Here is a 27120-nt window from a genome sequence, read left to right on the forward strand (position 1 = left end):
GGTAATCTGCTTTCACTTAGGAGTTTGAGAGAGGCACATCTGTAAAATAGCAAAAAATAAAAAGGGAAGAGTGTGCTGAAACACTGATATTGCAAGTAATTATGTCCCTGAAAGGCTGTGTATAAATTGTTCCCTGCAAATAGGTATCTCCTCATGCAGAATAACTGATCAGTTAACTTGTACTGTATCATTAACTCATGGAAATTATCTTACTTGTATTTCACTCATTCAAAAAATTAAAATCTAGCAGAACAAATATGCTTCAGCAAAAGGAGGAATTGAACGTTTTATTAATTGGCTACTTAGTAAGCTATAACAACAACAGCGGAGAGAGGCAGCACTTCACAAAGTCGTTAATTGAGCCTCATGGTATACCTGCGAGGTGAAATGACTGACTGATACCCCTTTTCCGATTACGTAGCACTAGAGTCCATGGTGATGGAGAGTTAATGTTCCCCTGAAAATCCATAAAGGCCAGGTTTTTTGCTCCTTTAGTGTCTCCATGAAGCCTCAGGTGGAAATTCAGCACAGATGGGAAGCAGCAGAACTGAGATGCTCAGAGTAACAACTTGATACCCACCTTCACTGGGAAGTTAAAGATTTCTCTAAAGCTCAACTTTATTTCTTTGTTGGAGCTTTTACTCTTTGGTGGAGACCTTTTTCTCTCTGTTCTCTGTGCCTCTTTCTTGGGGGAAGGATTTGGGGAGGATGAGGGAGGCTGCAGAAGGGAAGGGCAGCTCCGGGGCCTCGGAGAGGGAGTGCTCCTGTTCCCCTCAGCTCACTCCAGCTCCACTTCCTATTCACTGATTGGTAAATGTGTAATAATAGATAAAAGGAGAAAAATATGTGTCTGTTTAACTAAGGCAAAATGTTACATTATTGTTTTTAGAGTGATTAATTTGAGCTCACAATAATGTAGACTGACAGAGAAAAGAAGATTTAAAAAGGAATGTGGGGAGAGAAAGGACAGGTATATAAGCAAACCAGCGTCAAGCAGACAGTATTTTTGTGTGTTTTCAGGCCTTCCCAACCAACTGAAACATCCAACTCAGACTTTCTCCCCAAGAATGTCTTGTAGTTTCTAAGACACTTTCTTTTGTTTGTGCTGTTAGCTTTTCTTTCTATCTTTCTTCCAGAAAAAAGGCACTGAGAATTTTGTTTTACCCAGTAATACTAACCTCTTTCTAGGGAGAATTTTTGGAGTATTTATTCACAAGTCTTTATTAGAAGATGGCCAGTGCTGGTTCTCAGCAGATGGATTTGTGGGGTCCTTTTTTGCATGAATCTTGCATTCTTTGAGGTTTGTTGTTACTCTAAGGGAAGCTGGTCCAGATCTCCACCATCCCCAGTGATGTTTTGTAATCGAGAAAACTGGTTCCAACACATGGGAATCCCTCCTTGTTTTCTCAGCAGCTCGAAGGGACTTCTTGACTCTCTTTATAAATTATTGTGGTTGTAAGTTGTAATGACTAGAAAATTTAGTGTGAACTTTTTACCTGCAATGCATATGTGTTATCTTTTCTCAGACAGCGATGTTTCCCTGAGACCCATATTCACTTGCTTGCTTCACATGCCAAATCCTATAATAGGAGAATCAGTTGTATGTTTTAGATATAACCATCTTATTCAAATTCTGGGGAAATCCAGATGTAATTTCCAGACTAGTTCGTGTTTCTACAAGCTGAGCGATTGTGATACTATTTTCACATGTGAACCAAATCTCTCTCAATCCTACAAGACCGTTCAGAAATACTTGCCTCTTCTCCCTGTCCCCCCGTGTGATTTCATTCAGTGAGAGTGAGAATGAAAAGGGGTTTAATTCAGGTGGTTTTGTAGTGATGCTACCTGTTTCAGCATACTGCTATCTGCCACTTAAATGGGATGTGATGGTTTGTTTCTTTTTGCTAGAAAAAGCTTTTTTTTAACAAAAAAGCCTACAGGTGTCCTACTGGTTTCCCTTCATCCAAACACTTCCTGCTGTGCAGCAAGAAAAGCGGGGGGGAGGGGGATGAAAATAGATAAATAAAACAAACCAAGAAACCCTCTAAACTGACCCCCCTCCCCAAACTACTTACAGATTCAAACAAAATAGCATCTTAATGTTTGAAACTTCCTTTTTATTTATACCTTGTCCTCACTGTCACTTACTAATGTACCACGGCCCCTACACAACTGGGAGAAGACTGTCTGCAGAGTGACTTACTGGTTTGTTGTGTTTCCTCTTTTGAAGTGGAAATATGATTTTCTGTGGAACTGTACCAAAGTTACCTCCAAGATTTGTTTCACTTCTTGTTTGAAAAGCAAATATTTCTGTTTTTCCTTTCTCCTCTCCCTGTTCCTGTTTGGTCGGTGTGCCATAAATACGTCTGAAAATAGCCCCTGCTCTAAGCAGTTCAGTTTGTAATTGAAAATACAAGGAAAATAGGTAAACGTGACAATCAGTGGTATGTATACTCCCTGTTTTTCCAATTTATTTGAATTCTGGAGGAAATGAGATGCACAGGAAAATAGATGAGTTTAAATGCTTTGAGGGTGAGGGCTGGTCCTATATTTGATTATCTCTGAAATATATATTGCTCTTAGTTATACCATAATCCCTGGTAATTGAGAAATTTGGCCATTTCTAGCACAAACATAAGTAGTTTTTCAATATCTTGCTATTGAGCTTAAATTACCACAGGTTTACACTTGTGTAACTATAAACTGAACTTTATCATTAATTTTTCAGCATTAAAAAGAAAAAGTAGGCTAAACTTCAGCTATAGATGAAGTATTTAAAATAATTTCCCAAAGCCCTTCATAAATATGACATTGATTCATTGATATACAGACCATTAGCAGTTAGTCTCCTCTGTTCATCTATCATTTCAATTATCTCTAGACTTCCCCAGGGTCTTTGACAAATGGGAGACAATTTGCATTTTGTACATTAATGACCTTGGTTGAATTTGTAATTTTATTCCCCCCATCTTATAATTATACTTTAGCATTTGAGGGGAAAAACCCACAAAACTATAGTCAGCCAGTTCGTAATTTAATCAGAAGTGCACGGATGCTGAGATGGGGGAAAAGGAAGGAAGAAGGACAAAATTACATAAAAGTATTTTGCACTTTGCGAAGAACTTCTACCTGAGGATGCAGAAGATTATTGTATGTTAAGTGTGAGGAATGTTACCTCTCCGGGTCGCAGGCTTAGGAGACCAGTTAAAAATACAGCCTAAATCTTGGCCTTACAAGAATTGTTGATCTTCTCCCAAACCAACTGATTTCTTCCTAGAAATGCTGTCTCTTGGTCCCTGCTCTGACGGTGGTGCCCAAGAGGGATTTCAGAAAATGATCCCTTAAAAAAGGGGGGGGAGAAGGTAGGGGAAAAAGAGCCATGTCCCACCGCATTGTCTCCTACGTGCCACATCTACCCCTGGTTTGCTGTTTTAAGCTCCTGTTCTCAGTGCAGTTCTTACATACAGATTTGAGCTTCTCTTTTTCTTTTCATTTTTGTCATCATTTGAAGTGTGAAATTATTTTGAACAATAATTCAAAAGCATTCATTAAAAGTATCTTCTGATAAGCATGTTTATTAACATTTATTTTTGTGAGTTGTCCTGCTGGGTCTTTTTGAACCATGCACATCAGAAGAGGCAGGGCTGCCTCTGGGTGTTAATGTTTTCATATTAGATCATGCACAGGTATCTTTTGTTTTAAGGATGGCTTTTCATCCAGAAGTGTTGCAAAGCTCTTCTCGAGTAGTATGTAGACAGACGTATTCAGGTTTCTGGAATACCACTGATCCAGCTGCAGGGAGGCCACCCCGCAGTGTTTAGCGCAAAGACTGAGAGTGTCACCTGGTGACTGCAACACAAGAGTGGGAAGGTGAACCGTGGGCTATACTAGCACCATGGTTGGCTACTAGGTAAAAAGGCCAGTTGCTAAAACAATTTCCATTACTAATTTTGGGTTGTCTAAAACTCCCAAATAATTTTTCTTAGCTTTATGTTATATAGAAGGTTTTCTATTAAGTTCAACTATTACTTTCCTCCTCTCCGATCTTTGAACCTGTGGCCTTTTGCTCTAGTGGTGTAGTAACCAGGTTTTAGTGTTGTGTGTGTTGGTCACTGTTCACACCTTTCCCACATTTAAAAAGAAAATGTGCAGAAGTATCTACATAGTATCAGTTCTTTTCACTGTTTGTTAATGCTCATAATGTGGGATACCCTGGAGAACAGGTATTATAAGTATTTAGTAGGATTAAGCCTTTTAAGCTTCTAGGTGGGCCAAGGAATTGGTACAGTGTACGTAGAAAAAGTAAAATTCACAACTTAAGTGTCCTGTAATTGAAAATTCGTTTGATGGCTTTGCGGTATCAGTTCCTTCACCAGAAAGCTTCACGGCCAACCTTCAGGATTTTGGGGGGTGGTATGTTGTTTTTTAACGTAAGGACAGGTATGCAGTGAATGCATCCCATGTGATGAAGATGATTGCTGCCTTCTCTAGGAATGTTCTCCAGTTGTTAAAAATTCACCGTTGCCATCAGTAACGGCAGTGTGGTATCTGAGATACCAGAGTCTTTGCCTTTTCCTTTGAACATGAAATCACTGCAGTGTCTCAAACAACATTAGGTGGTAACTGTTGGCAACAGCTATGATGTTAGGAGTGACGTATGTTTCTGGCTAGATTTTCAGAACCATCCATAACATTATACTACAAGTACTATGCTCATATATCACACTTTTCTTTTGTGCGTCAGGATGAATTTGGCTGTCTCTTCCATGCAAAAAAGTAATTAGGCTGGGTTGAATGCGAGGAATTTATTTTTTGATTGGAATCGAAAGGTGACATTCCAAATGTGGAAACTTGAGCTGTGAACTGGCGTCGACCTACAGCCCCGGCACTGCTACTCTCCTGCATAGATGCTCATGCTTAGGAGGGAGGTATGCATATAGCAAGAAAGGTCTTGGTTTTAAATAGTACTCAATCCAGTCTGGAGTAAGTTCAGGCCAGGCTGTTCAGCCTTGGATTCTTCTGACGTACGTTGTACAACTGTTTTTCCACATGCTGAAGAGCTGGCAGCATTTGGTTTGAAGAGGTTTGGTTAAATTAGATGCTCTGAGTGGTCTGTAAGAGTGAGCTAAAGATCAAGGTAAACATATTTATTGATTTATTTCCTCACTCTTCTGAAAACGGGACTTGGACTCCAAACAATGCACGTGTCTGTGGAATATACTTGTCTTTGCCTAAAGTTATGTGCGCTGCACACAAGTGCTGGGTGGATACGTCTTTATTTCCGCACAGCCCATATGGCCATGTTTGGATTTTTCTGCTCCTCATAGTGTTTGCCCTTTGATGTCTGTTTTTAATTTATTGAGTATCTACAATAGATCTTAAGAACTTTAAATTTATTTCTAATACATGTCCTGTTTAAGAGTATTAAATGTAATACTTTGACCTTACCCCTGCTCAGAAAAATCTAGTTGGTTATCCTAAACCCAACAATTTTATGGGAATGTGTTGTTGTTTAAGCTTTTACAATGGTATACCCTTTGTTAAGGGAGAGGAACATAAAAAGTATCTGCTGTTTGCGGGGAGAGAGGTAGAGGAATGCATGTTTTAAAGTGTAAAATGATCATGTTTGAAAAGACCAACTGATGTAGTAACTTTGAAGTTTTAAATTATTTACACCATCTCACTGATGCCTTGCTGAAAACACAAATGCAAATTTCTTTTTGGTTATACCCCATGAAGAAATTTGGTATGACTCCATCAAAACCAGATGCCTGACATCCAGATAGATTTAAAAGACAAATTTAGTTTGTATTGGGAACCAGAGTGTCAAGTTTGGGTTACATAAAACTGGCTCTTTCTGGCTCTGGTATGAATCGGGTTTAGCAATGCAGGATTAACAATTTCAGCCTTCTAATTTCTGCCTGTGATCACCTTTGACATTTGACAGTTTAAAAACCTTGAGATCACTTATTTTTATAACCAGAACTCCCAGGCTGTAAAACTAAGTGTGCTACCTCTGCTAATGACAGCCGCTACACGTGGTGAACACATGTGCTTGCAGAAGCAGTGAAGGTCCCAGGTTCAAATGCCGGTGTCAGGCTGAGGTAACTTTCTGCCAAATTGTTCTTTCTGCAGAGTGTCTGACTTACACCATCACGCTGAGCCCGATTTATTTGTTTTAAAGGAGACCTCTGTGCTGTTCTGCTAGGAAAGGCCCCGAGAAATCACAGCTGTTCTCTGCTACTCATTGTTAATTTAACTGCAAAAAGAAAATCTTATTTCTTCCATCCTTTGCTTGAGCTTGTCGCTGGTAGAAACTGTATTCAAGTTAATGGTTTGTACACTTCTTTTTTTCAAGCTTTGATATAACTCCATATCCAAGTTTAAGTGTTCTGTTTGAATTCCTTAGTGGGAATTCCCTTCTGGTTAAAGGATGTTCACCTCACTGCCATTTCTGGTGAGAAGGATCCAGACCTCTGAAATATTTAGCTCCCGTTTAGCACTAAATGAAATAGCTGCCTTTCTGAAGCACCCAGTGGCTTCCTTTCGTCGAGGTGCTGGGCACTGAACAATGCTGCTCTTTGTGTGTGTAGGCCGTTGCATGCTGCGCTCCTTAGCAAACCTGCCCTGCAGTCACAATAAGCAATAGTTAACAAGCACCCATTGGTGTCAGATAAGTTAGAAGAATTCAGAAGACAAATTAGGCAATGAAGTCTCTGGGAATAATGACTTCCCTTGGGTTTCTTTACAAATTAAACTGATGAAGATTTAATCTTTTTTTTTTTCCCATGGGTTCCTTTGCCCTTGACACACAAGATCAGTTACTAGAAGACGCAGTGACTGACTGCAGCTAAGTGGTAATGGCGTATGTCTGTGTAAACCAAATAACGAGTTCTCATTTATGTCTCTTGTAAACGAGTGACCTGGTTGTATAGTTGTGTTTCAGCCATGCAGGGAATGATTACGGAAAAGTTATTTTCTGTAGTAGAAAGTGAGATGACTACACACTATAGTTAGCGCAAGATTTTTGTCAGGGCAGTGAGTAATTCTGCCCACATAGCTGTTAGGAAGATCTTCTAGAAATGAAAAACAAAAGATGGGAGAGAATATTCAGTAGTACATAGGAAGAAATACATATTTAACCCATTTAAGTCAGTAGCGGATGTGTGCTGTTCATTGCTGTTTGATCTAATCTCAGGCTATATCTGATGATGAGTAGAGTCTGTTCTACTGGTGATTGACATTGACTGGCAAGGACAACTATTAAGAAATATAAGAAAAGAAAATAGGAGCTTCCACTTAAATCTCAATAATTAATTCCACTTCTAAACCAGAAGCTGGGCACACGTCATCCTTTCTCTGCTGAGAAACCTTTTACATTCATTTCAGTTTGTAATGGTTTTTGGGGGAAAAAAAAAAGAAAAAAGTTTTCATTATTCATGTGAAAAATGAACTAATTTGCTCACATGCTTAGTGCTGGGGTTAATTATATTATGAAAAAGAATACTTCATAAGGAACTGGCTTATTACAATAGAAGTGCCCTGAAATTTAAGCTCCTTAATTTGTTAGCTTGCTCCGACTGTACTGTTGTAATAATCAGCCTGTTTATATGTTAAGCAGCAACTTCTGGACTCGTGGCTTTGGTCCCGTAATGGGGGCTGTAGGCAGGCAGTGTGGTTTGACATGCTCTCTGCTGGCAGCTTCCTCCTGCAGCAGCACCAATTGGCTTTGCGCCTACAGTTTTGGCCACACTGCTGGTGTGACATCAAATCATGTTTTGTACCAGGTGTGAGCCTGCCCCAACGTGAGTTGAAGTACCAAATCTGCTATGTAATGCTTCAAGTCCCTTTTCCATAGCGTTGCAGTGGAAGCGAGAACACTCCTGGGTTTGAGACATTTGTTTTACAGGCTTGGAGAAGAGGAGCCATACACTTGCTTAGATTGACCAGTTCTTTTTCTGAGTACAGAATAACAACAGAGAAAGAGACAAAGCTAGAACAAACACTTACTTTATTCTACGCTTATAAAAATACTTTTCTTTGACGTCTTTTCTGCAGCTAGAAGCTAAAACGGTGATTTGAGTTTCCTTTACATGAATGTTCGGAAGCCATTTTCCAAATAAGCCGTTCTTGCAGCGCCCAATTCCCTGTTCCTGCATCCTGCTGGCTGGAGCTCGCCCTGCTCAGACTCTTGCTGTCACAAACTCAAATTGCTGCTATACGTAGATTTTCAAGTAATAGTATGGCAGAGATTTTAAACATCCCACGTTGCACGTGGTACAAAAGTATGCCACTACTGAATTGGTAGAATCTGACCCATCATTACAGGTTTTACCTGGAGCAAGCATATTTATTTCTGTTTGAAATTTTCCATTCACCTTTTATCCTGGTGAGTCTGAAAGGCATCAACAACATACAGCTCTATCTTTATCTCTGCTTTTGTTACTTACTTGTTGGACTATTGCAGTGCTTTTCATAGGAGGTGACATCTTAAATCTCTTAAAAATACAGGTTGAGCAGAATGCACGAGCCTTTGTTTCCTTGCTGTGCTTTTTTGATGCCAGTGCTGAGCTTGTGTTTGGTCCTGAAGATGTTGGCAGTAGCTAACCCATGAGTACCTTCAGGTTATTTACACTTAGATATATACTGGCTGTCACTCTCCAGCTGTCTTGGCCTCAGAAGCTCCGTAATTTTGCATAGCCTTGATGTTTTAAAAATATGGAAGGAACTAGTTCTCATAGAGATTATAAAACTTAAATCTTAATGACTGTAAATGCTAAGCTTTTAGAAATGACCTGGTTTTTCTATATCCTTTTTCAATTCACTTCTGATGACCTGATCTGTTAGGAGATCATAGGAAGCTGGAGGAAAGGCAGAACTTCTGCATGTAAATTTTCTTGAGATACAGGAGCAAGAGAGGAAAGTTGGACATCTTGTTGGGAATAATAGAAAATCCTGGGAAAGAGCAGCCTTAGTTTGTGACCAAGTGACTGGTATCTTCTACTGATTTTCTTACCCAGGAGAGCAGAAGGCAGCAAGATGCAAGCCTGTCTCAGGTTCACTTGTGAACTCCCCTTTAGGCACTAGGACTTGGCTCGGCTGGAGTCAACCTCCTGGCTTGCACTTTCAGTTCATGCTCGGGATTTAGCACTCAAAGCATAAAAGAAATCCAGTTGCTAAGAGTCCTGAAGTCTTGCTAATAATCACTGCTTTGGAAATGATCTTTAAAGAATGTTTACCTGCCTGCAAAATATGTAAGGGCTTATATTGTGAAATCAAACTTTCGAAGTTCAGTCTTTTCATCTGCTTGTGTGTGCATAACCAGCACTTGTTGGTACTGGAAGTTAGATATACCCCAAAGCAAATGCATTTTTAGGGCAAAAGCACTTTTAGACAAAAGCAAGGGCTTTCAAGGATGTTACTGCAGAGTCCTGAATTCTTCCTAAAAAGGCTCCATTTTGTGGCATAAAAAGTCAAAGCAGAAGGAAAGCCATCTTGGCAGAGCTCTGATGTAAGGAAAGTTGCAGTACAGCAAACGATGCTTTCTTTTATGTTTTGCTCATAACCATCATAGCAGGCAAAGGCAAACACTTGTCTAATTTGATAAAATATCTTTAATTGCAGCAACGGTACTTGAGGTTTGGGCTGGATGCATAAGCTGTGTTTGTAATCATAGTGCCAGCCGCACTCCACAATCATCTCCAATCATTGCCAATTAGCATCTGTTAGTCTGTTGTTGCTTAATTCAGATGTTCTAGGATGTTCAGTTGCATTATTCATACCTTGTCTGGGAAAATGTATTTTAAAAATGAGTACTATTAGAGGGTTTCATTGTACTGTGATAGATCCCCCCCACCCCACCTCGTTTTAGTTATTCTAGTTGGTGTAGAAAGGAAAACTTTGTACATGATTAGGTCCTGCATTTCACTTTTAGGAAATAGTTGTTCCTGCTTGATGGAGAATTTTAAAGAGGGATAAAAAAAAAAATCAAAGCTCATATGTTTTCACATAACAGTTTGGTTTTGGAAGTAATTTTTGCAAAACCATTAGGACCAAAAGGGGGGGGACGGGGATGGAGGGGACGGACGACAAAAAAGAGAGAGCAGGCGTGTATATGGTTATGGAGGACTGCCATAACCAGCGATAGAGATTTTAAAAGGACTTTTAAACATGAATTTTGAGAACTGAGTCTAGTTAGCAGAGTAAGTAACTAGTTAACTGAGTCTAGTAACTTTAGTTAGCAGAGAGCAGGAGGAGGAGAGCTTGGGGTGGAACAGGCCACCTCTGTGCCTGCAGTGGGGCACTGAACGCTCTTTGCTATTGCACAAGATTAACTACAGGTCTAGTCTAACACAGCAGTGCTTGCCAGCATCTTGGTTTTTAAAAGCTTGTTGTTTCACTTATTTAAACTTTGAGCCTGTTTTTTTCCCTCCACAGATTTTTATTCTGACTTCCAAGGAGTTATTCTTAATGTGAGCAAGTGCAAATGATTGATGAATCTGTTTGGTTTTTTCTTCAGATGATGATTTTAATAAGGAAAAATTAATACTAGCAAAGCATGTTCAACAAGGGGTTTTGTTTGATTTTGGCTTTGCATCTAAGTTTCATGAAATGGAAATTTTTAGTGCCCCAGTGACAAAAGCAAGCAAACCATGGCAGAGTCCCACATGCCCGGGGAACACGGGCCATGCACGCATTTGTCACGTGACTGATGTTCTCTGCATATATGAATGTGACATGGGGATAAAGAGGAATGAGTGCAGCAGTAATTTCTTTTTAAAAAAAAAAAATTAAAAAGAGGAGGTGATAACTTGTGAAAGCACAAGTACTACGGCTGCCAGTGGAGACAGTGGCAATGATGGCTGTTTCTGGGAGTTCACGCACGAAGAGTCTGTGCCAAACTCTCAGCTAAGTTTGCCTCACTAATCAGACGCTTGTTAGTAACAGCTCAGATTTACAATACTTCATAACAGCACAAGAAGAAATATTCATCCTGTTATTGACTTTGTGGAGGAAGAAAACCTAATAAAGCATTAAGAGTGCTTAATCAATACACGTGTAGGACTGCGCTTGACTATCAGAATGAGCAGCTTTGTTTTCTATTCAGGCAGATAATTTATGGTTAGCACTGGAAGTGATGGGTGTAATTTATGTTTTAGAGACAATTACCGTTCAAAGACGACTGTTACAAAGCTCTTGCACAAAACGAAGAAAAAGACAAATGCAGTCTCGGGGGTGTGAGCATTGTGCGTGCCAGCCTGTCCAGTAAATTTGTTCATTACATTATATTTACGTATAACGTTGCGATGATGTATATGCATATGCATTAGTGTGAACTACATTGCGTCATAGCAGTGAGTGGCCTTTAAAGTTCAAATCAGTTTTCTCAGGTTTCAGGATTTTTTCAGACATATGGTTTTGGTTGCAGACCATCTGGGCCATAATTTTAACAAACAGTGTCTAAACCCATAAGGAGCTACCTATTTACTGGATCTTTAGCACTTTTTAAAAATTGAATCAAATTATTTAGATCTATAAATGAGAAGTGGTCAAGTGTGCATTATGATTTGCAGGCACTTGCCTATAACACTTCCTTATAAAAGTAAGTTGTAATACAGTTGCATATATACTCCTTTGTTCATGTACCAGGCACTCAGATATATTAAGGTACACATATAGGTGCATGTAAGTTGCACATCATAAACTATATTTAGGCTTTGATTCTAACCATTATGAGGGTTTTATACCTGAAAGTATTAGAGTTACGTTTTCTGAGTTAGGAATTTACATCTCTAAATTGCTATTAAAGTCAATATAAGCTGCCAGTGCCTGTTAGAGAGAGTAATCAAACCTCTTTCTCAGATAAAGATATTTAACATTTAGATTCCTGAAATCAGACCATCTTCATCAGGGTATTCAGGAGAAAGTCCCAACTGGGAAGAAGTGGTTTTAGTGAAATGCTGCTTTCCTCCTAAATAAATATGTTCTCATTACTTTGACCCCTAATTGAAGCACGGTGTGTTAGCTGAACACTTTTAAACTAATCAAAATAACCTCCTCTCTCCATGATGGTGGGCTTTGTTCATGTGGTATTGCAATAACAATGTGAATGATTTTACAGATTTTATTCCACGTCAGTGATTTATTACAAGTCCAGCGAGCTCTGACATGCACTGAAGTCAGCGGCTTACGGGTCAGAGCACAGGTTAGCCCCAAAGGCTGGTCACTGAAATGGCAAGTTTGCATGTGGTTGCATTAAATAAATAAAGTTGTTGCTCACATACAGCTGATAAATATAGAAACCTTGGAAAATAGGTTTTAAATAGTGGGCTGCAGTTATGAGATTCTCTTTGGTATTTTAAAAATGAATTTTTATATTAACACCTATTGCATAAACTTGTTATACAGATAAAATATACTCAAAAATACTTTAACCTGTAGGCAATGGGTTAGCTGGTGTGTCCCATAGATCTAAACATACAAATTGTTGCCAAAACTAAGTGGTGGTTCAGTCCATTGTTTTCCTGCTGCAGGACAACGGTCCTTGCAGGGCTATTCCTTCTCAGTGCAGATTCTTTCTCCTTCAGCCAGCCTGTGCAGTCGTGCAGTCAGGGCAGGCTTAATCCTGTGCTGCTTCCTAAAGATGCTGAATTCAGCTCCATGCCGAGGACCTGCAGAGCTGCAGCCCTCACCAATAGCTCAGCGTAGAGGTGTGTAGAGGAGACTTCTGCCCTAATGTATTTCTGCTTTTCAGCAGAAGACTGTTTTTTTTTTGTTTTTTTTTTTAAATTATTTTCTTCATCTGCTTGCTACATTTGAGAGCTAGTAATAATGCAGGTCGCTTCTGTTAGATTTAAAATTGGAATTATCAATGAAAAACACTTTGTCCAGTGTCTGCTTTTATATGAAGTTTTCATTTATTTGTAGGAAACCTGAAATCACCTAGGCTTGCATAAAAACTTGGTGAAGGGTTGTTTTCCCTGGAGCCAGAGATGTCTCGGACTTCCTCTGCAGTGTGATATTTTCAGACAGGGAGTGAGTAGCATTAAACAAGACTACAGAAGTGAAGGGATTGGAATCAGTCCTCTTTCAATTAACATATAGCTTCTAGGCATATTTAGTCGGGCAAATGTGGTCCGTTTCATGAAAAAAAGTCATGCTTCCCTACATATCAAATACTTGACGAGATTTTTAGATAAAAGAATACCTTTTTATGTAGTGCAGTTCTATAATACCACATGTGCAGGGAGTGCAGGACGTAGGGCACGTGTCTACAATCCATGTTTTTGAATACTACTGCATTTAAAATATGCTGTGGATTTTTTTTCCGCACTTATGGTAGACAGATCATATATAAAGTTAATATCAAGTTAATCTAGATGAGGGTTTTTTCAATTTTTTTTTCCTTAAGACTTTACATAGCAGGATTGAAAGCTCACATAGAGTATGTCCCACGGATAATGTTTTTGTGTTGCAACATTGGCTCTATAAATAAATGTGAAGCATTGCAGTAGCAAACATCACATTTATTTTTATGAAGCGCCTACAGCATGTCATTACAGATGGATTGATAGTCTTGATAACATTGAACTTTTGTCAGACCTAACCTGGCAGACTTGTTACATGTCAGAAATTTTCTGTCATTTTTCTTTCTATTCAAAAGGCAAATATATTTGCAACCTTGAATGACATTGAATATAGAAAGCAGACAGAAATTTATCATTTGACAGAATTGTTTTTGTTCTGTTTTTTTTTTTTTTCCCCTTTTTTATAGTGGCAAATCTGTAATTGGATTTTAAAATTCCAACTACTCTGTGTTTTAGGAATATAGAACAGCTGATTGCAGCTTATAAGAGCTACGTGAACTGTCTTTTTACAAATGTAAAACGCATTCTTTATTACTTCACATTCAGATCATTTATTTTTGTGCTTCTTGGACTGAGGCAACTTCTGACCTTTCTTACTGGGTTGTACAAAACAACTTGGCAGGGTACAGGCAATGGAGAAGGTCTTGTACAGGAGACAGTACAGCGAAGGATGCAGATGCTTAGAGAGCAAATTTTTATAGCGCTAAGGTTAAATAGTTTATACCTAGTGAGGGTATGCCTTCAAATGTGAGTGCTGTGTAATAGGGATAAAGCGGTATCACAAAGCTTATTTTGGTGTCTTAAACTATAATTGAATTCTGAGTTATGCTGATTAGCTTTAAATGAGGTTATTTGTTTTAAAGAGACGTGGATGAAAAGTCAGGTTTTCTGCATATAATAGAAAAAGCAGTGTATTTCTGGTGTAACAAGCAGCAAAGAAATGGATGAAAACCTTTCATCAAAGGATGAAAACAAGTATTAAGACAGGGACAAGGAAATCCTGGACAGAGCATTCAGATGACAGGGAGTTGGAAGAATATGAGGTTATCAGTCATATAGCACCAGTACTTTTTGGGAGGCAAAATTCATAGGTGGGCCACAGCATTTTATGCTGAACAAGAAAGAAGAAGATTTCTGATTGCTACTAGAAACACGCTGCAATCAAAAGGAAAAACATTCTGTACATTAGTATGCAATAGCACTATACACTTCCGAATGTATTATACCCTAGTGAAATCAAGAGGATAATTATTAGCTCCTCAGCTAGAAAGGTTTTCTTCCAATGTTTTGGTTCAAAATACAGACACTGGTGTTAATAAATTGGGTTGTATATCGTAGACCACATCACTTAGTCAATATTTTATGCTAGGAGGTCATGTAGCATTGTAGGTACCAAACACAGTGTAAAAAAATAAAGTAGTTCTTCCAATTATTTTGTTTAAAAGATAAAAAGAGCAAGAGATTTTATTAGTTTTCAATACTGTTAGTATAAATAGAAGTTGAAGCTGTGGAGCAGGGTTATTATGTGGCTCATTACTGTTTATTACCACAAGGCACATCAAGATGTCTGCTAGTTAGAGGGAGTAAATCATTTGGAACATGCCTGTTTTTTCGATCTTCTGCACAATGCTCAGTGCTAGCATGCCTTCTTCCAGCGCTTTGAGGAATATGTCTAAAATCTGTCGCTTGTCATATGTTCTCTCCGTCTCTTGCTGAAGAGAAGTGAACAGACGAATGTCTTATTTTGGTACGATTTGTTTTTGCATTTTGGAGCAGGGGGGAGTGTTTTTCTTCAGAGAAGTTTCTGTCTAAATTGTGTTCCCATTAAATCAGGAGAAGAGCCTTGACTTCACGCGAGTTAGGATTTGGTTTGTTGTGTAGCTCTGAGATAACTGAATTTTTTTTTATATAGCTTGCCAGTGTTTTTCAGTATCACCGAGGACAAAGAAAGGTTTGTTGTGTCGGTCATTACACTGAATTTAGAGCCATAGAGAAATGGGGTGGTTTTAGACTTTGTGCCTCTTCAGCTGCACCTTAGTAAATGTTGGTGTTTCATGATACACTTTTCTTTTAGCTTCTTAATTGTCTGAAACCTCCCCAAAAATTTCTTTTAACCTCTGGTTTTTAGGCAGGATCAGAAATGAGCTAATAAAGTTAAGCTCAAGCTCATCGAAGAACTAACAAACCTTGGTAAATCTTAGACTTTAACAGCTAAGGATTGCAGTTGAAAGGCTCTCATCTCTCTTGCATGAATGTGAAATTCTTTCTTTTTTTTATTTGTCTTTATAGCACTTTGTATTTCTTTTGACCAGAATCTAATTAGAAGTTTTTTAAAAATCCGCATTTCCCCATTAGAGATGCAGAGTGCTGCTAATAGGAAGTAGCTGCCTGTGATTTTTACAGTCGTGATGATGCTTATCTTCTGTTGCTTAATCCTCCTCCTCCTCCTGCTTTTCTTGCTCTCTAGCCTGAACGTAATGTGTGATGTCTACCAGTGCTGAAGGCCTTGGGATGAGAGATCTATCACCTGCGTCCTCAGGCCAGGCTTTGAGAACGTGGTTTGTCCCCTTAGCCCTGGCTTTCTCCTCATCAACATGCTGAGCAGGTCTGCTCTGTGACCAAGCCAGTTCAAGACATTTGTCAAAAACATTGGGAAAAATACACCCACAGCCTGTTATTCTTACGCAGGTTCGTTGCTGTCCCTGCTTTACCCCCACACTGATGAATTATGTGTCTGTGTGACATTAACACTTCAGAAGAGAGCAAAGCAAGCAAGAAAGCATTGCACAAGCATGTGTTCCAGAGTATATGCAATCAGTGCATCAAATACCTGCTGGTTTTGTTATATGTACTATCCCATTTGACAAATTTTCTAGTTTGGAAATACTTCCATACTATCTGTTGTCTCTGATCCTGTTCAGCAGAGCAGCATTACTGGCCTGATGATTTCTGTCACATTTCTTTGGAAATTCTTATGCAGGATATATAACTACACGGGTTAAAAAGAAAATGTCTTCGCTATTGATTTTTCTCTGCCATTGGCTAGTCTATTTACTTACTTATTTATGTGGTTCTTTAATGTTCTTCATTTATGTGTAAAGATCTAATTTTTCCTATTCAAAATCACGCAGGTAAGCACAAACTTGATCAGGTGAATACGTAAGGTGTGTAGGTATTAGTGCACACATATCCGAAGGAAAGGACCTTAATGGATTTACATCTTCCAGAGGTTTTTCATCTCTGCCATGACTTCTAGAAGCAACCTAATGCACAAATGAGCTGGTGGAAATGACAGTATAGAGATTGTTCCTGATCTTGTTGCACAGAAGTGGGAAGCTGGCGAGTGGGCTATAGCCAGCAGCTGGAGCTGGATGGACTCTGCAGCTTACCTTGCACAGAAGTGGGGGAGGAATAATCCCACCGTTGCACCTCTTGGTTGAGTGGGGGGGCACAGCAACATAGCTGGGAGTCATTGCGCCTGTGGTTGCCTTCAGGGTTCTTGCTTTACGTCTCAGTAACTTTCTCACTTTGTCACATCAAAATCGTACATGATTGTACTGAAATAACCAGGTAATGTGGTCAATGCCTGCTCTTTACTGACTGCTGTATACTTTCTTCTGACAGACGTAAATGAGTGCACCACTGAGAACGGTGGATGTCATGACCAGTGCTGTAATACCATTGGCAGCTACCACTGCAAATGTCCAGCTGGCCAGAAACTGGAGGAAGATGGAAAGTCATGTGGAGGTAATGTTTTGTACTGTGTCTCACTGCTATTAAGAAATCAGAGAAGACATTGGAAAGGAAAAGGAAATGTTAGCTTTTATCTGGAGCCAACTGAAGAGCGTATACTCAGAGTTGTCAAGAGTGTAGATTTTCTCATGTCTGGATTATAAAGATGTAAGAACACTTCAAAGGGTTGGGTTTTTGTTTTCTTTTTCTGAAAAAAAATGTTATCACTTAACTTGGATTGGCTGCGCCATGTTCTGATTATGGAATTTCCATCATCAATTTAAAAACCTGAAGAAAGTATATGTGTTTGATAATATTTCATCTGTCTCTAAAACAAAATGGTTTTTATCAAAAAAATACACATACATTTTTGCATTTCAATCACAATTCCACAGCTAGAGATTAACCGAATAAAAAATGATTTAAAACCATGTTACATAAACCCATTTGTCTTCTTCCTAAGGGAAATATAAGTCTAGTTAGTGCATTATTGGGTAAAATTTGTTCTTATGCAAAAGCTTGACTTCATGTAGAAGCTAAACATTGCATAAGCTTATGTTAGAACACATAATGAATTATGGTTAGACTTCTTAAAGATGCACTGGTAAACAGAGAGTGGGTGTAAACAAGCCCATCTGATCTGTTGACCTACAGCCACTATGTTTTTTGCATCATCAGATGCAAAAGGTAGAGGAGATCAGGTGTAAAGTAGCCAAGGTGTACTGTATTTCAGGCCGGAGCAGTTCCTTCTTCTTGAACTCTCCTCTAACACAAGTAATGAATGTTTGCTGCCATATGATCTTGTGTGCACTGGCTGTGTGCCTGGATTGCACCCTCGATTGCATTTCATTGCTGCAGTAAGTATATCATTGACGTTTTTTGATTGTCTCAAGATGAAAGGTGCTAGGTAGGTTTTCAGGAACTGTATTATCATCTTTTCACAAGAAACCATCTTCTCTGGCTTTTCCTGTTGCATAGCATCTCACAAATTCCTTTCTTCTGGGATTTCATTTTACCATTGTCCTTCAACTCCTTTCTTAAAGTTTGTACAAAGCAATGCATTTCTTAGCTGTGGTCATATTCTTTATCCTAACTTCATAATTTGTTTGGCTGCACTCCTTTTTTCACTAGAAGACTGTAGAATTATTTACCACAGAAAGCTATCATTTGATATCCAACTTGACAGTGTAAATAAGCCATAGATGGTTATTTTGTTTTGATTGAAGTTTTTCATTACGGTCCTCCATACTTTCATTTTGGCCTTTTGAGAGCTCAAGGCAGAAATACTATGCATGATTCACAGATTCCTGCTACTTCACCTCAAGTCTTCTCTTTCCTCTTGTGGGGACTAGTTGGCAATATGCCCCTGAGCCAGTGTATAAGTCTCTATGTTGATGACTACTCACTGTTTTCAGATCTGCGTAAATTTTTTTTAAAAACTCAAGTTTTTGAAAGCAGGGGTCCTACTGATTGTAATCCTAAGTTGCTAACATGCATGCAAGAGTCCCGTTTCCATTCAAATAGTTTTGTGTTAATAAGTTAGTTAAGTTAGTGTTCCTTCTGCACAAATCTGCTATTCTTAAAATATACTTTAAATTCTAGTATCTTGACATTCTTTAAAAACTCAAACAAAGCTTAAGATATTTGATTCTTGTACTGCATGCTATCTAACCAGGAATTATAGGAGACTATATTGCTAGCCGTTTTGAAGACGCTTATTGAAATCTTCAGACAAAAATGGAAATGTACAATAAACTGGAAACACTCAAGTCATAGAGTTTACATTACACCTGTACTTTTGTGGAGATGATAATGACAACGAGCATTTAGCTATACTGACTTGCGAGACGGCTTCTTCAGCCGAATTCTAGCCATCAGATGTTACAATATAAGTAACTTAGTGGATGATTACTATATATGGGAAAAGAGAGCTTCCAAACAAAACTGTGTGCGCTGCTGGAAGGTGCTGGCCTTTCGGGTCGTGACGCTGAATTGGTGTTTTATTGATGCCTCTGCATTGCTCAAAGGGGTCGTTTTGCAGATGAGAGTAAAACAGCTTCTCATTCAGGTTAGCCAGCGTTTTTGGAGGAATAAGGCTTATAGTTGTTCCGGGTAGTTACATTCTTTCTTTCTTTATAGCATCATTGTGCTTTATGTTACCCCCTTAGTCTAAACTTGAGTGTTAAATAGATGTGTACTATTGTTCTGCTGCCATTATCTGTCTTATGGTTGGTTTTATTTCACCGGTGACTGAAATGATCAATTGGTGTACAGGTTTTTTTATAAGCCAAGGTACAAATAAGGTGTATCGTTAGGAAAGTACCATGGAAGTAATACAGATTTTATTCGGTAAGTCATTATTAGTGCAAAGATTGATCTTGTTTTTCAGAAACAAAATAGAGCATCCTTCTGACAAAAAGGAAACATGTCAGGAAATAACTGTATTTAAAAAAAAAATAGTTTTAGCCATTTGTAGCTGTTTATGCTAAGGAAGGGAAAGTGGATGAAAATTCACTAATCCAACCAGATAATGAAGTGTAATGCTGATTTGATCAATAATAGCTGGGCTTATGTGAGCAATTTTAGGAGACCCAAAGGCCTAATTTCACAACTAGAGTGAGCTGAGGATGCTCAGCATCTCTATCTTCTAGGGTGTCAAAGGTGTCTGCAAGACACAAGGCTCCATGAATATGAACAAGACAACAGCATAAAATACGTGAGATAACCTTAAAATAAGCTATTGCTATCAGCACTGACTACAACTTCCCTTTCTTGGGTGGTTCTGTGGCTGATTCGAGCCACGTAGGGAAGGGGATGGAGTGGCACAGCCTGGGACATCCCACGCTGTGGGCTCCATACTCCTTCCAAGGCCTGTAAGAGTCTTTTCTAACTAACTGGGGGCTCTTATGGCAGGATATATCATTCAGAGTTATGTGGTATGTAAAGTCTTACTTCACTTCATTAAGGGATACTTACATCAAGAGGCAAGTTGCAGTAAGGTGAAGGCAGGTGCATCTATATAGAAATGCCAGCTAGAGTGGTGAATTAGCCTTTCAAAACTAATTATCTACATGTTGTACTGCAGATTCTTCTCTCCAGTGTTCGTGGACAGAACTTCAGTTTTCTTGTCTGACAGAGAAATATTTACTGGCAGATAGTTGCGTAGGCATTACAGATTTTGACATAAAACTCATGCTTACCTCTCGCTCTTCATGTGTCTGATGGAAATTAATGATGAGAAGGGATTTGGATTTAAATCACTGCACAAATAATACAACAAATTAATATTTGACATTTATTAGTATATGACTGTCGGCCTGATTCTGTGCCCTATGCATCTGTACCAGCATTGAGTAGTTCTGGGGCGGTCTGGTTAGTGTCCGTGGGTGGATTTGCTCAGAAAGCTGTATCTTTGTCTGAGTAAGGGAGAGGAAATGTGTGTATGTGTGTGCGTATGCGCAAATCAGCTTTACCTTTGTGCAATACCTCCTTACTTGTTAAGCAGAGGTACCACTGACTTCTTATGTGATACTCTGTGAGACGTACAGATATTATCATTTTATATTTTATACTAATGCAAAACAATTCTACTCAAACATCACAGAAAGCAAAAATGATATTTTTCCAAACATAAATACCATTTCAAAACTCAATTATTGGCGCAAGTCCAGATCTGTAAGGGATGCTGAGGCTACAGCTACAAAAGTGCATTTTCACACATGAATAAGCTCCAGAAGTCAAATAAAAAAAGGTCGCGACCTTACGTTAACCTTCTTTGGTAAACTGTCATTTCTTATTTATATTTTTGTGCTCTCATCTGTCAAGGCAACTGAAGGAAGTTAGAGACAAATGAAGTTCTATGATTAGCTGTTGATTAAAAGAAGCTTTTATTTTAGTGATTAGAGTAATATTGCAATCACCGCAACCCCGTCCCTGGGGGTTTCAGTCAAACCTCGGAGCCCTGGCAGGTTTCCTGACCTTTGCCAGAGGGACTTTCAGAGCAGCTGCCTCCAGAGCCAGTGTGTGACTTTGCAAGGCCACCGCTGTTTACCCCAGTAATGTAATAGTCACCGGTGTCACTGGTTTAGCCTGATCCCAGGTCAGATGGGAGCTCTCCAAACGCGGCTGCCACAGAAGAGTTAATAGCTGGGCTAAAAGGAATACTGAAGGATTTGTCTAAGAGAAAGAAAGTGTTTATTAAAATGACCTCAGCATTTATTTAGTCTGCAAGGTTTGAGGTATCAGTCGTAACTTATTCTTGTCAAATTCTGTGTTTTTTGCCAGAGACACGCTAATTCTGCATTTGGACTGTTTTTCTTGCCAACAAATCAATGCACCAGGCTTCTGCTATGTCCTGTGAAAAAACTGAAGGACTTAATACCATGCAACTCTAGGGAAATGCCAAGGAAGTGTTTTGGTTTTGGTTTTTTTTTTTTAATGTATTTATTTTTTTAATAGAAGAAGATAAATTAGTCCATTGGAGGAATTCAGGATGCTTTTGCATTGTCTTATCTCAGAAAGTTGCATCTGACTCATAACACTCTGGCATACCATGACACTGGGTTAGTTATTTTCAGGAACGCTTCAATAGAAGGACAATAAGGAAAATAAATTATATTTTACAAAAAGAAAAATATACCAGCTTTGGTCACATGTGCAACAAGTACCACTCCGCATGAACTCAAATCTTAGAGCAATCGAGTGAAGGCACTCCTAGATGAGGTGAGGCCACCCAGCCTTACTCATCTTTCTGTGTTTCAAGACCTTGTCTTGAGATATGGAAATAAAACCAGTTGCAGGAATTGTATCACAATTATCTAATTATTTGGGCACAGTAATTCAGTTACACTTAATGTCCACCTCAGAGAATTAGGGAAATGGACGACTCCATCTTGTGACATTAACAGACCCTGGGTGAACAATCTCGATAACTAAGATATTTTAATGTATTGGTTTTATACAGTAATTCAAAAAGGAAGAGAAAAAGAATGGGCAAAAGAAAAAGAATTGTGAGAGAAAAAGAGGACAAAACCTAATTTCTGGTATTTCCAGCCCTGTCGTTAGGTGCTCTTGGGTACCCTGGGACTCCAACATGGGTTCTTATATTAGAGTCAGAAAACTCCACATATTTAAGTTTCAAAATATAAAAAAGCTGTGAGCACTCTGTCAGAGGCTGAAGAATAAATATTTTCTTCTCCATTAGTTTGTACATCCAGAATACTGGTAGATGTCTGATCATTTGAAGTGAACTTAACAAGAAGCAATAGCTAGTTTTACATTTAAATATTGTTTATTTATGGTTGCTCCTAACTGTCAAATTAGTATCTTTCATCACAAATAAAAAGCATAATTACTGCTTTTGATTTCAGATCCCAGTTGATAAAAATCAAGAGTTCCCTTACTCCTCTTATAAAGGGAAATATATTAACTAAGATTAAGGATTAATTGTGCATTTTAAACACTATTTAGCATTATACAGTCAGACTTCTGTGGTTTTCTGGAGACTATTGAATTTAGACAGGAGAACTGTGTGGTGTTTGTGCATGGCTGCAGAGATGATCTGGGTAGAAACTACCATAAGACATTCATAGCTGTATTTGCAAACCTTATTGGGAATTTAATTTTATTTCTACTCCCGAGTAATTCTTTTGGAAATTCCTGATTCTCAGTTTTAAGCATTTGTCTCTGGCTCTTGAGAAGAAATGAAGGCTGGAGGTCATTCGTCTGACCTTTCTTAGGCACTCCTGTGCTGCATTCGGAGCCAGCTGGGATCAATAGCTGCTGGTAGCTGTTGCACTCTCCTAGGCAAATAGTGTCATCTTTCTGCGTTTGTCTCTTCGTGGTAGTACTACAGCAAAAAATGTGCTCAAAATAAGTAGTAAAAATTACAACAGATACATAGTAAAGGTAACATTAACTGTAGGTTATTGGGCTTTTAAAATTAATTACCTGAATCCTGATTAATGGCAAGCCCAAGGCAGGCAGGAACCTGAGCTGAATTTCGGCGGGCTCATTTCAGGCTTGCAGCAATTGTCAGCACGTAGCAAATGCCGTGGGTTGGTTTGGTCAGTCCCCTCTCATTTTGTGCACCCTCCCAAGCCTAATCCACTCAATTACATGCTGGGGACACACAAACCCTTTCAATCTTATGAAAATGTATCATATATACTAAACTCAGCAAAATCAGAGTCATTTTTGGTCTGATCTGTTTCTCTTCAGTCAGGGAAGGGTAGACACATCACTTGGACCGGAACAGACACTTCCAACCTATTTTTTGAGCTCTTATGTGACAGTCTTAGCTGAGAAGAGCATCTGATGCTCTGATAATTGATTTAGTTTTGAATTTCAATTGCACTTGTTTAGATTTTTCCTGATTCATGCTTGACTATGGCTAAAGTCTCCCTGCTCCTCTCTTACACACTGAACAAAGACGACTGTGAGCTAAACCACGTAATTTCTCACATCTGATATCCCTCAGGGTAGATGAACTAACAGTTGTGACAGCTTCCACCAAAGTGAATATTGCCATTGAAGAGTGAGCTCATTTATCCTGGATGCACGTTTTTATTGATTGGAGCTGAGGACAGGCACAGTCAGTTTTTCAGTCGCTTTTTAAGCAGAAGTTTTATGCAGACCAGTTGGATAAAAATGGCTGGTGTCAAGAGCAATATCCTAATCTGAGGCTCCAAAGCAACAGCTGAAGGAGTCCTACCTGCATTTGCAGCCTTGGTTCTCTGGACAGACTGGGACCGCTTATATTTCAAGAATTCAATGATTATTTCAAGATAATCTTGGTAAATCTCTTTCTTCCATGGAGGAAAAATCTCTCTTTCTCATTGTTGTGGTTTAACCCCAGTCGGCAACTAGGCACCACACAGCCGCTCACTCACACACACCCCCGCCCCCCCCGGTGGGATGGGGGAGAGAATCAGAAGAGCAAAAGTAAGAAAACTCATGGGTTGAGATAAGAACAGTTTAATACTTGAAATAAAATAATAACAACAACAACAATAATAAATTATAATAAAGAGAGAGGGGAAAAAACCCCGGGGGGGGGGACACGGGACCAAATGATGCAACCGCTCGCCACCCATCAACCGACGCACAGTCAGTTCCTGAGCAGCAATTGCTGCCCCCTGGCCAGCTTTCCCCCAGTCTATATACTGAGCATGACGTCATATGGTATGGAACATCCCTTTGGCCAGTTGGGGTCAGCTGTCCTGGCTGTGCCCCATCCCAGCTTCTTGTGCACCTCCTCGCTGGCAGAGCACGGGAAGCTGAAAAGTCCTTGACTTAGTATAAACACTGCTTAGCAACAACTAAAACATCAGCATGTTATCACATTATTCTCATGCTAAATCCAAACCACAGCACTGTACCAGCTACTAGGAAGAAAATTAACTATATCACAGCTGAAACCAGGACACTGATGGAGGGTTTTTTTGGTGTCTAGGTTTTTCTCTTTGAATGTTTAATTCAACTGCAGCATTTTAATAGTGGCCTTTTACATAAACAAACCATGCAACTGGCAGTTTAATTTTCAGGTTATGTGAAGATTACACAGGGCTGGGTGTAGCACAGTGTATTGACATGTCATACATTTCCTGCAGCATGTCTTCTGCTGTGTTCCAAAGCAACATGTGTTTCAAAAAGCATGGTATTGTTCATAAACTGCAGAAAACTGGCACCCCATTCTGCATTACAGTTATCAGATGAATTATTGATCACTGATCTGACACGGACTGAAAGGGAAAAATTGTTTCTAGATGTCACAGGCCTCCCAGGTAACAACAAATGAAGAGTCCCATCTCTACGGTGTCTGCTGGTCTAGTCCATATGGCGCTTCAAAGCTCACCGTGCGTCACAGCTGATTATAGACTCAGCACACGGGCTGCTTCCCCAAGGCTTCCAGTTCCCGTGTCTTCCTCCAGGATCTGAAAAGCCTCACATGGGCTCTACCAGCTGGAAGTGGGAACCATAACTTGCTATTATCTTTGGAAAGGACTGGTTGCGTAAAGTGCAGGGAGAATGACAGTCATCCCCTTCATGGTTTCTCTGCATGTGTCTCCAGCTCTTGCAGTTGTGAATTTGAGCAGAAAGTTGGGCATGAGCAAGCATACTGGCCTGAAATGTTTTCTTTGTCCAAACTACTTGATGCATGAAGCTTTATTGATCAGCTTCTGACAATCAAAATATTTATGGTTTGGAAATATTACAGTATTTGCTACACCAGTCAAGGATTTACTGTGGTTTAATTAATGCAAGAGCTTTGAATAGTTAGTTGAAAAGCACTATATAACTATGTGAAAGGGCTATTATTGTCCAGACAAAATACAATATTTAGAAATAATATGACAAAAATGATAGACTGCAGTACGAGTATGTTTTGAGATAGTTCTAGGGCTCTGATTAGTTTATATTAGCTAGTTTCTAGCATTTATGACTACCTCTGAAAGGCAGGTTATGGAGAATGTTAGCATTCCACTGGTCTGATTGACAATAATTTGTTTTTTTAAAAGAAAGGAAAGAAGCATGGTATTGTTGCAGCTGACTAATGTGAATTAAAAGCTAGGTAATTTTTTCCGCAATTACAGAGATACAACGATTGTCGTTGTCAGAGAAGAAAATACACTTGTACTTTTAAGAGTCATTGTGTAGGAAGAGCTTTGCAAGCCTGAAATTGAAGCTCTGGTCATGGTCTCCAAAACTAGTAGTAATTTTATGCAGAAGCAAGACTTTTGAATACTTAAATTATAGCTTGTTTGTAGCAAGGTATTTACCAGCAAATATGAGCATCTTATAAACAGCACATGAGTCATCTTGGTGTTCATTTTGAGCACATCGAAAATGTAAATTGCAACTGAATTACTCTTGTGTAGAGAGGCAAGGCTTAGAAACCTTCAATTCATACTTTAAATGGAAATTATGAGAGGAATAATGTGCACGTTTGCCTTTCAGTGGAGAGTACTGTGCAGGGTAACTACTGCTTTTTCTATGGCTTTGCCTACAGACTGTGTAAACAAGGACTAACGGCAGGTACAGAGAGAGGAAGAAGTGCAAGTCCTGAGTGGTGTTTGTATTCCTTATTTAGAAGCACTTAATACTAGGCTTTACTGAGACAACTAATAGAAATCCTATTCTTTATTGAAATGCCCGTGGATTTTATGAGCCATCTGATACATCCTTAAAAAGCTTTAAAACAATTTGTGATTAAAATCTAAACCAAACAGAAATCTGTCAGCTTCTCTGTTCAAAGTATTGGCCCAAAGGAAGTGATCCAGGCATGACTGTCAGCAAGATAGCAACTGCTGGGAGGGCTACAGTTCGTTATTAAAAGATCAGTAGTTTGATCAACATCATATTTGATTACTCAAACTTCAATTACATGAGTACCTGAGGGCTTTAACTGGGATTTATTAGAAGACCAACTTGAAATAAACCTGCCGTTGTTGCATACCAGATCTATGAAAGACCCATCCGAGTATCTTGTTAACAGTTACTGTCCCAAAAGAGATTCAATGTCAGCCAAGGAGTTCTAAAACAACTAATAAAAATGGAGCAATCAAGTGATTAATTCGATGTCATTTTTAATCTCAGTAAGAGGAAAAAAAAAGGGGGGGGGGGAATCTTCCTGTGCTTGGTGACATTGTTCATTAGGATCCAGCTCTGGAAGTTGGTATGGACAGGTTTGGAATGTGTTAATGCCAATTCTCTCTTCTTGTGGATGAATCTCTGCAGGGTCACGACTAATATATGTCATAAGGAAGCAGAGCAAGGAAATCTGTGTAACATGCTGTCTTTTGCTCACTGGTGATTTATGTTGCAGATCAGCCTGGAGTTGTGATAGCTCCAGTGGGGGATCGACGCTTGTGGCAGCTTCTTGAGGAGGTGCCATGTGAACTAATGGCTGTAGAGCAATGTCAGCGAGCCGTTTCACAGAAGTGGGGTGGCTTGTGCTGTGATCTCATCTAGGTGAGATTGGCAGAGATATGGAGCTTGGTGGCTGAATGGTGTGTTTTCC

General features: G+C 39.1%; 1 protein-coding gene across 1 annotated transcript in view; it reads left to right on the top strand.

Moving 5' to 3' along the window:
* The window catches only part of LOC103924973 (multiple epidermal growth factor-like domains protein 6), a 189026-nt gene that overhangs the window by 81333 nt on the left and 80573 nt on the right, over positions 1–27120 (top strand). The window contains 1 exon segment of the mRNA XM_009333595.1: positions 16992–17114. Coding sequence (XP_009331870.1) covers positions 16992–17114 — 123 coding nt within the window.

The sequence above is a fragment of the Pygoscelis adeliae genome, unplaced genomic scaffold, assembly GCF_000699105.1.
Source record: "Pygoscelis adeliae isolate BGI_AS28 unplaced genomic scaffold, ASM69910v1 Scaffold220, whole genome shotgun sequence".
In the NCBI taxonomy this organism is placed as follows: domain Eukaryota; kingdom Metazoa; phylum Chordata; class Aves; order Sphenisciformes; family Spheniscidae; genus Pygoscelis; species Pygoscelis adeliae.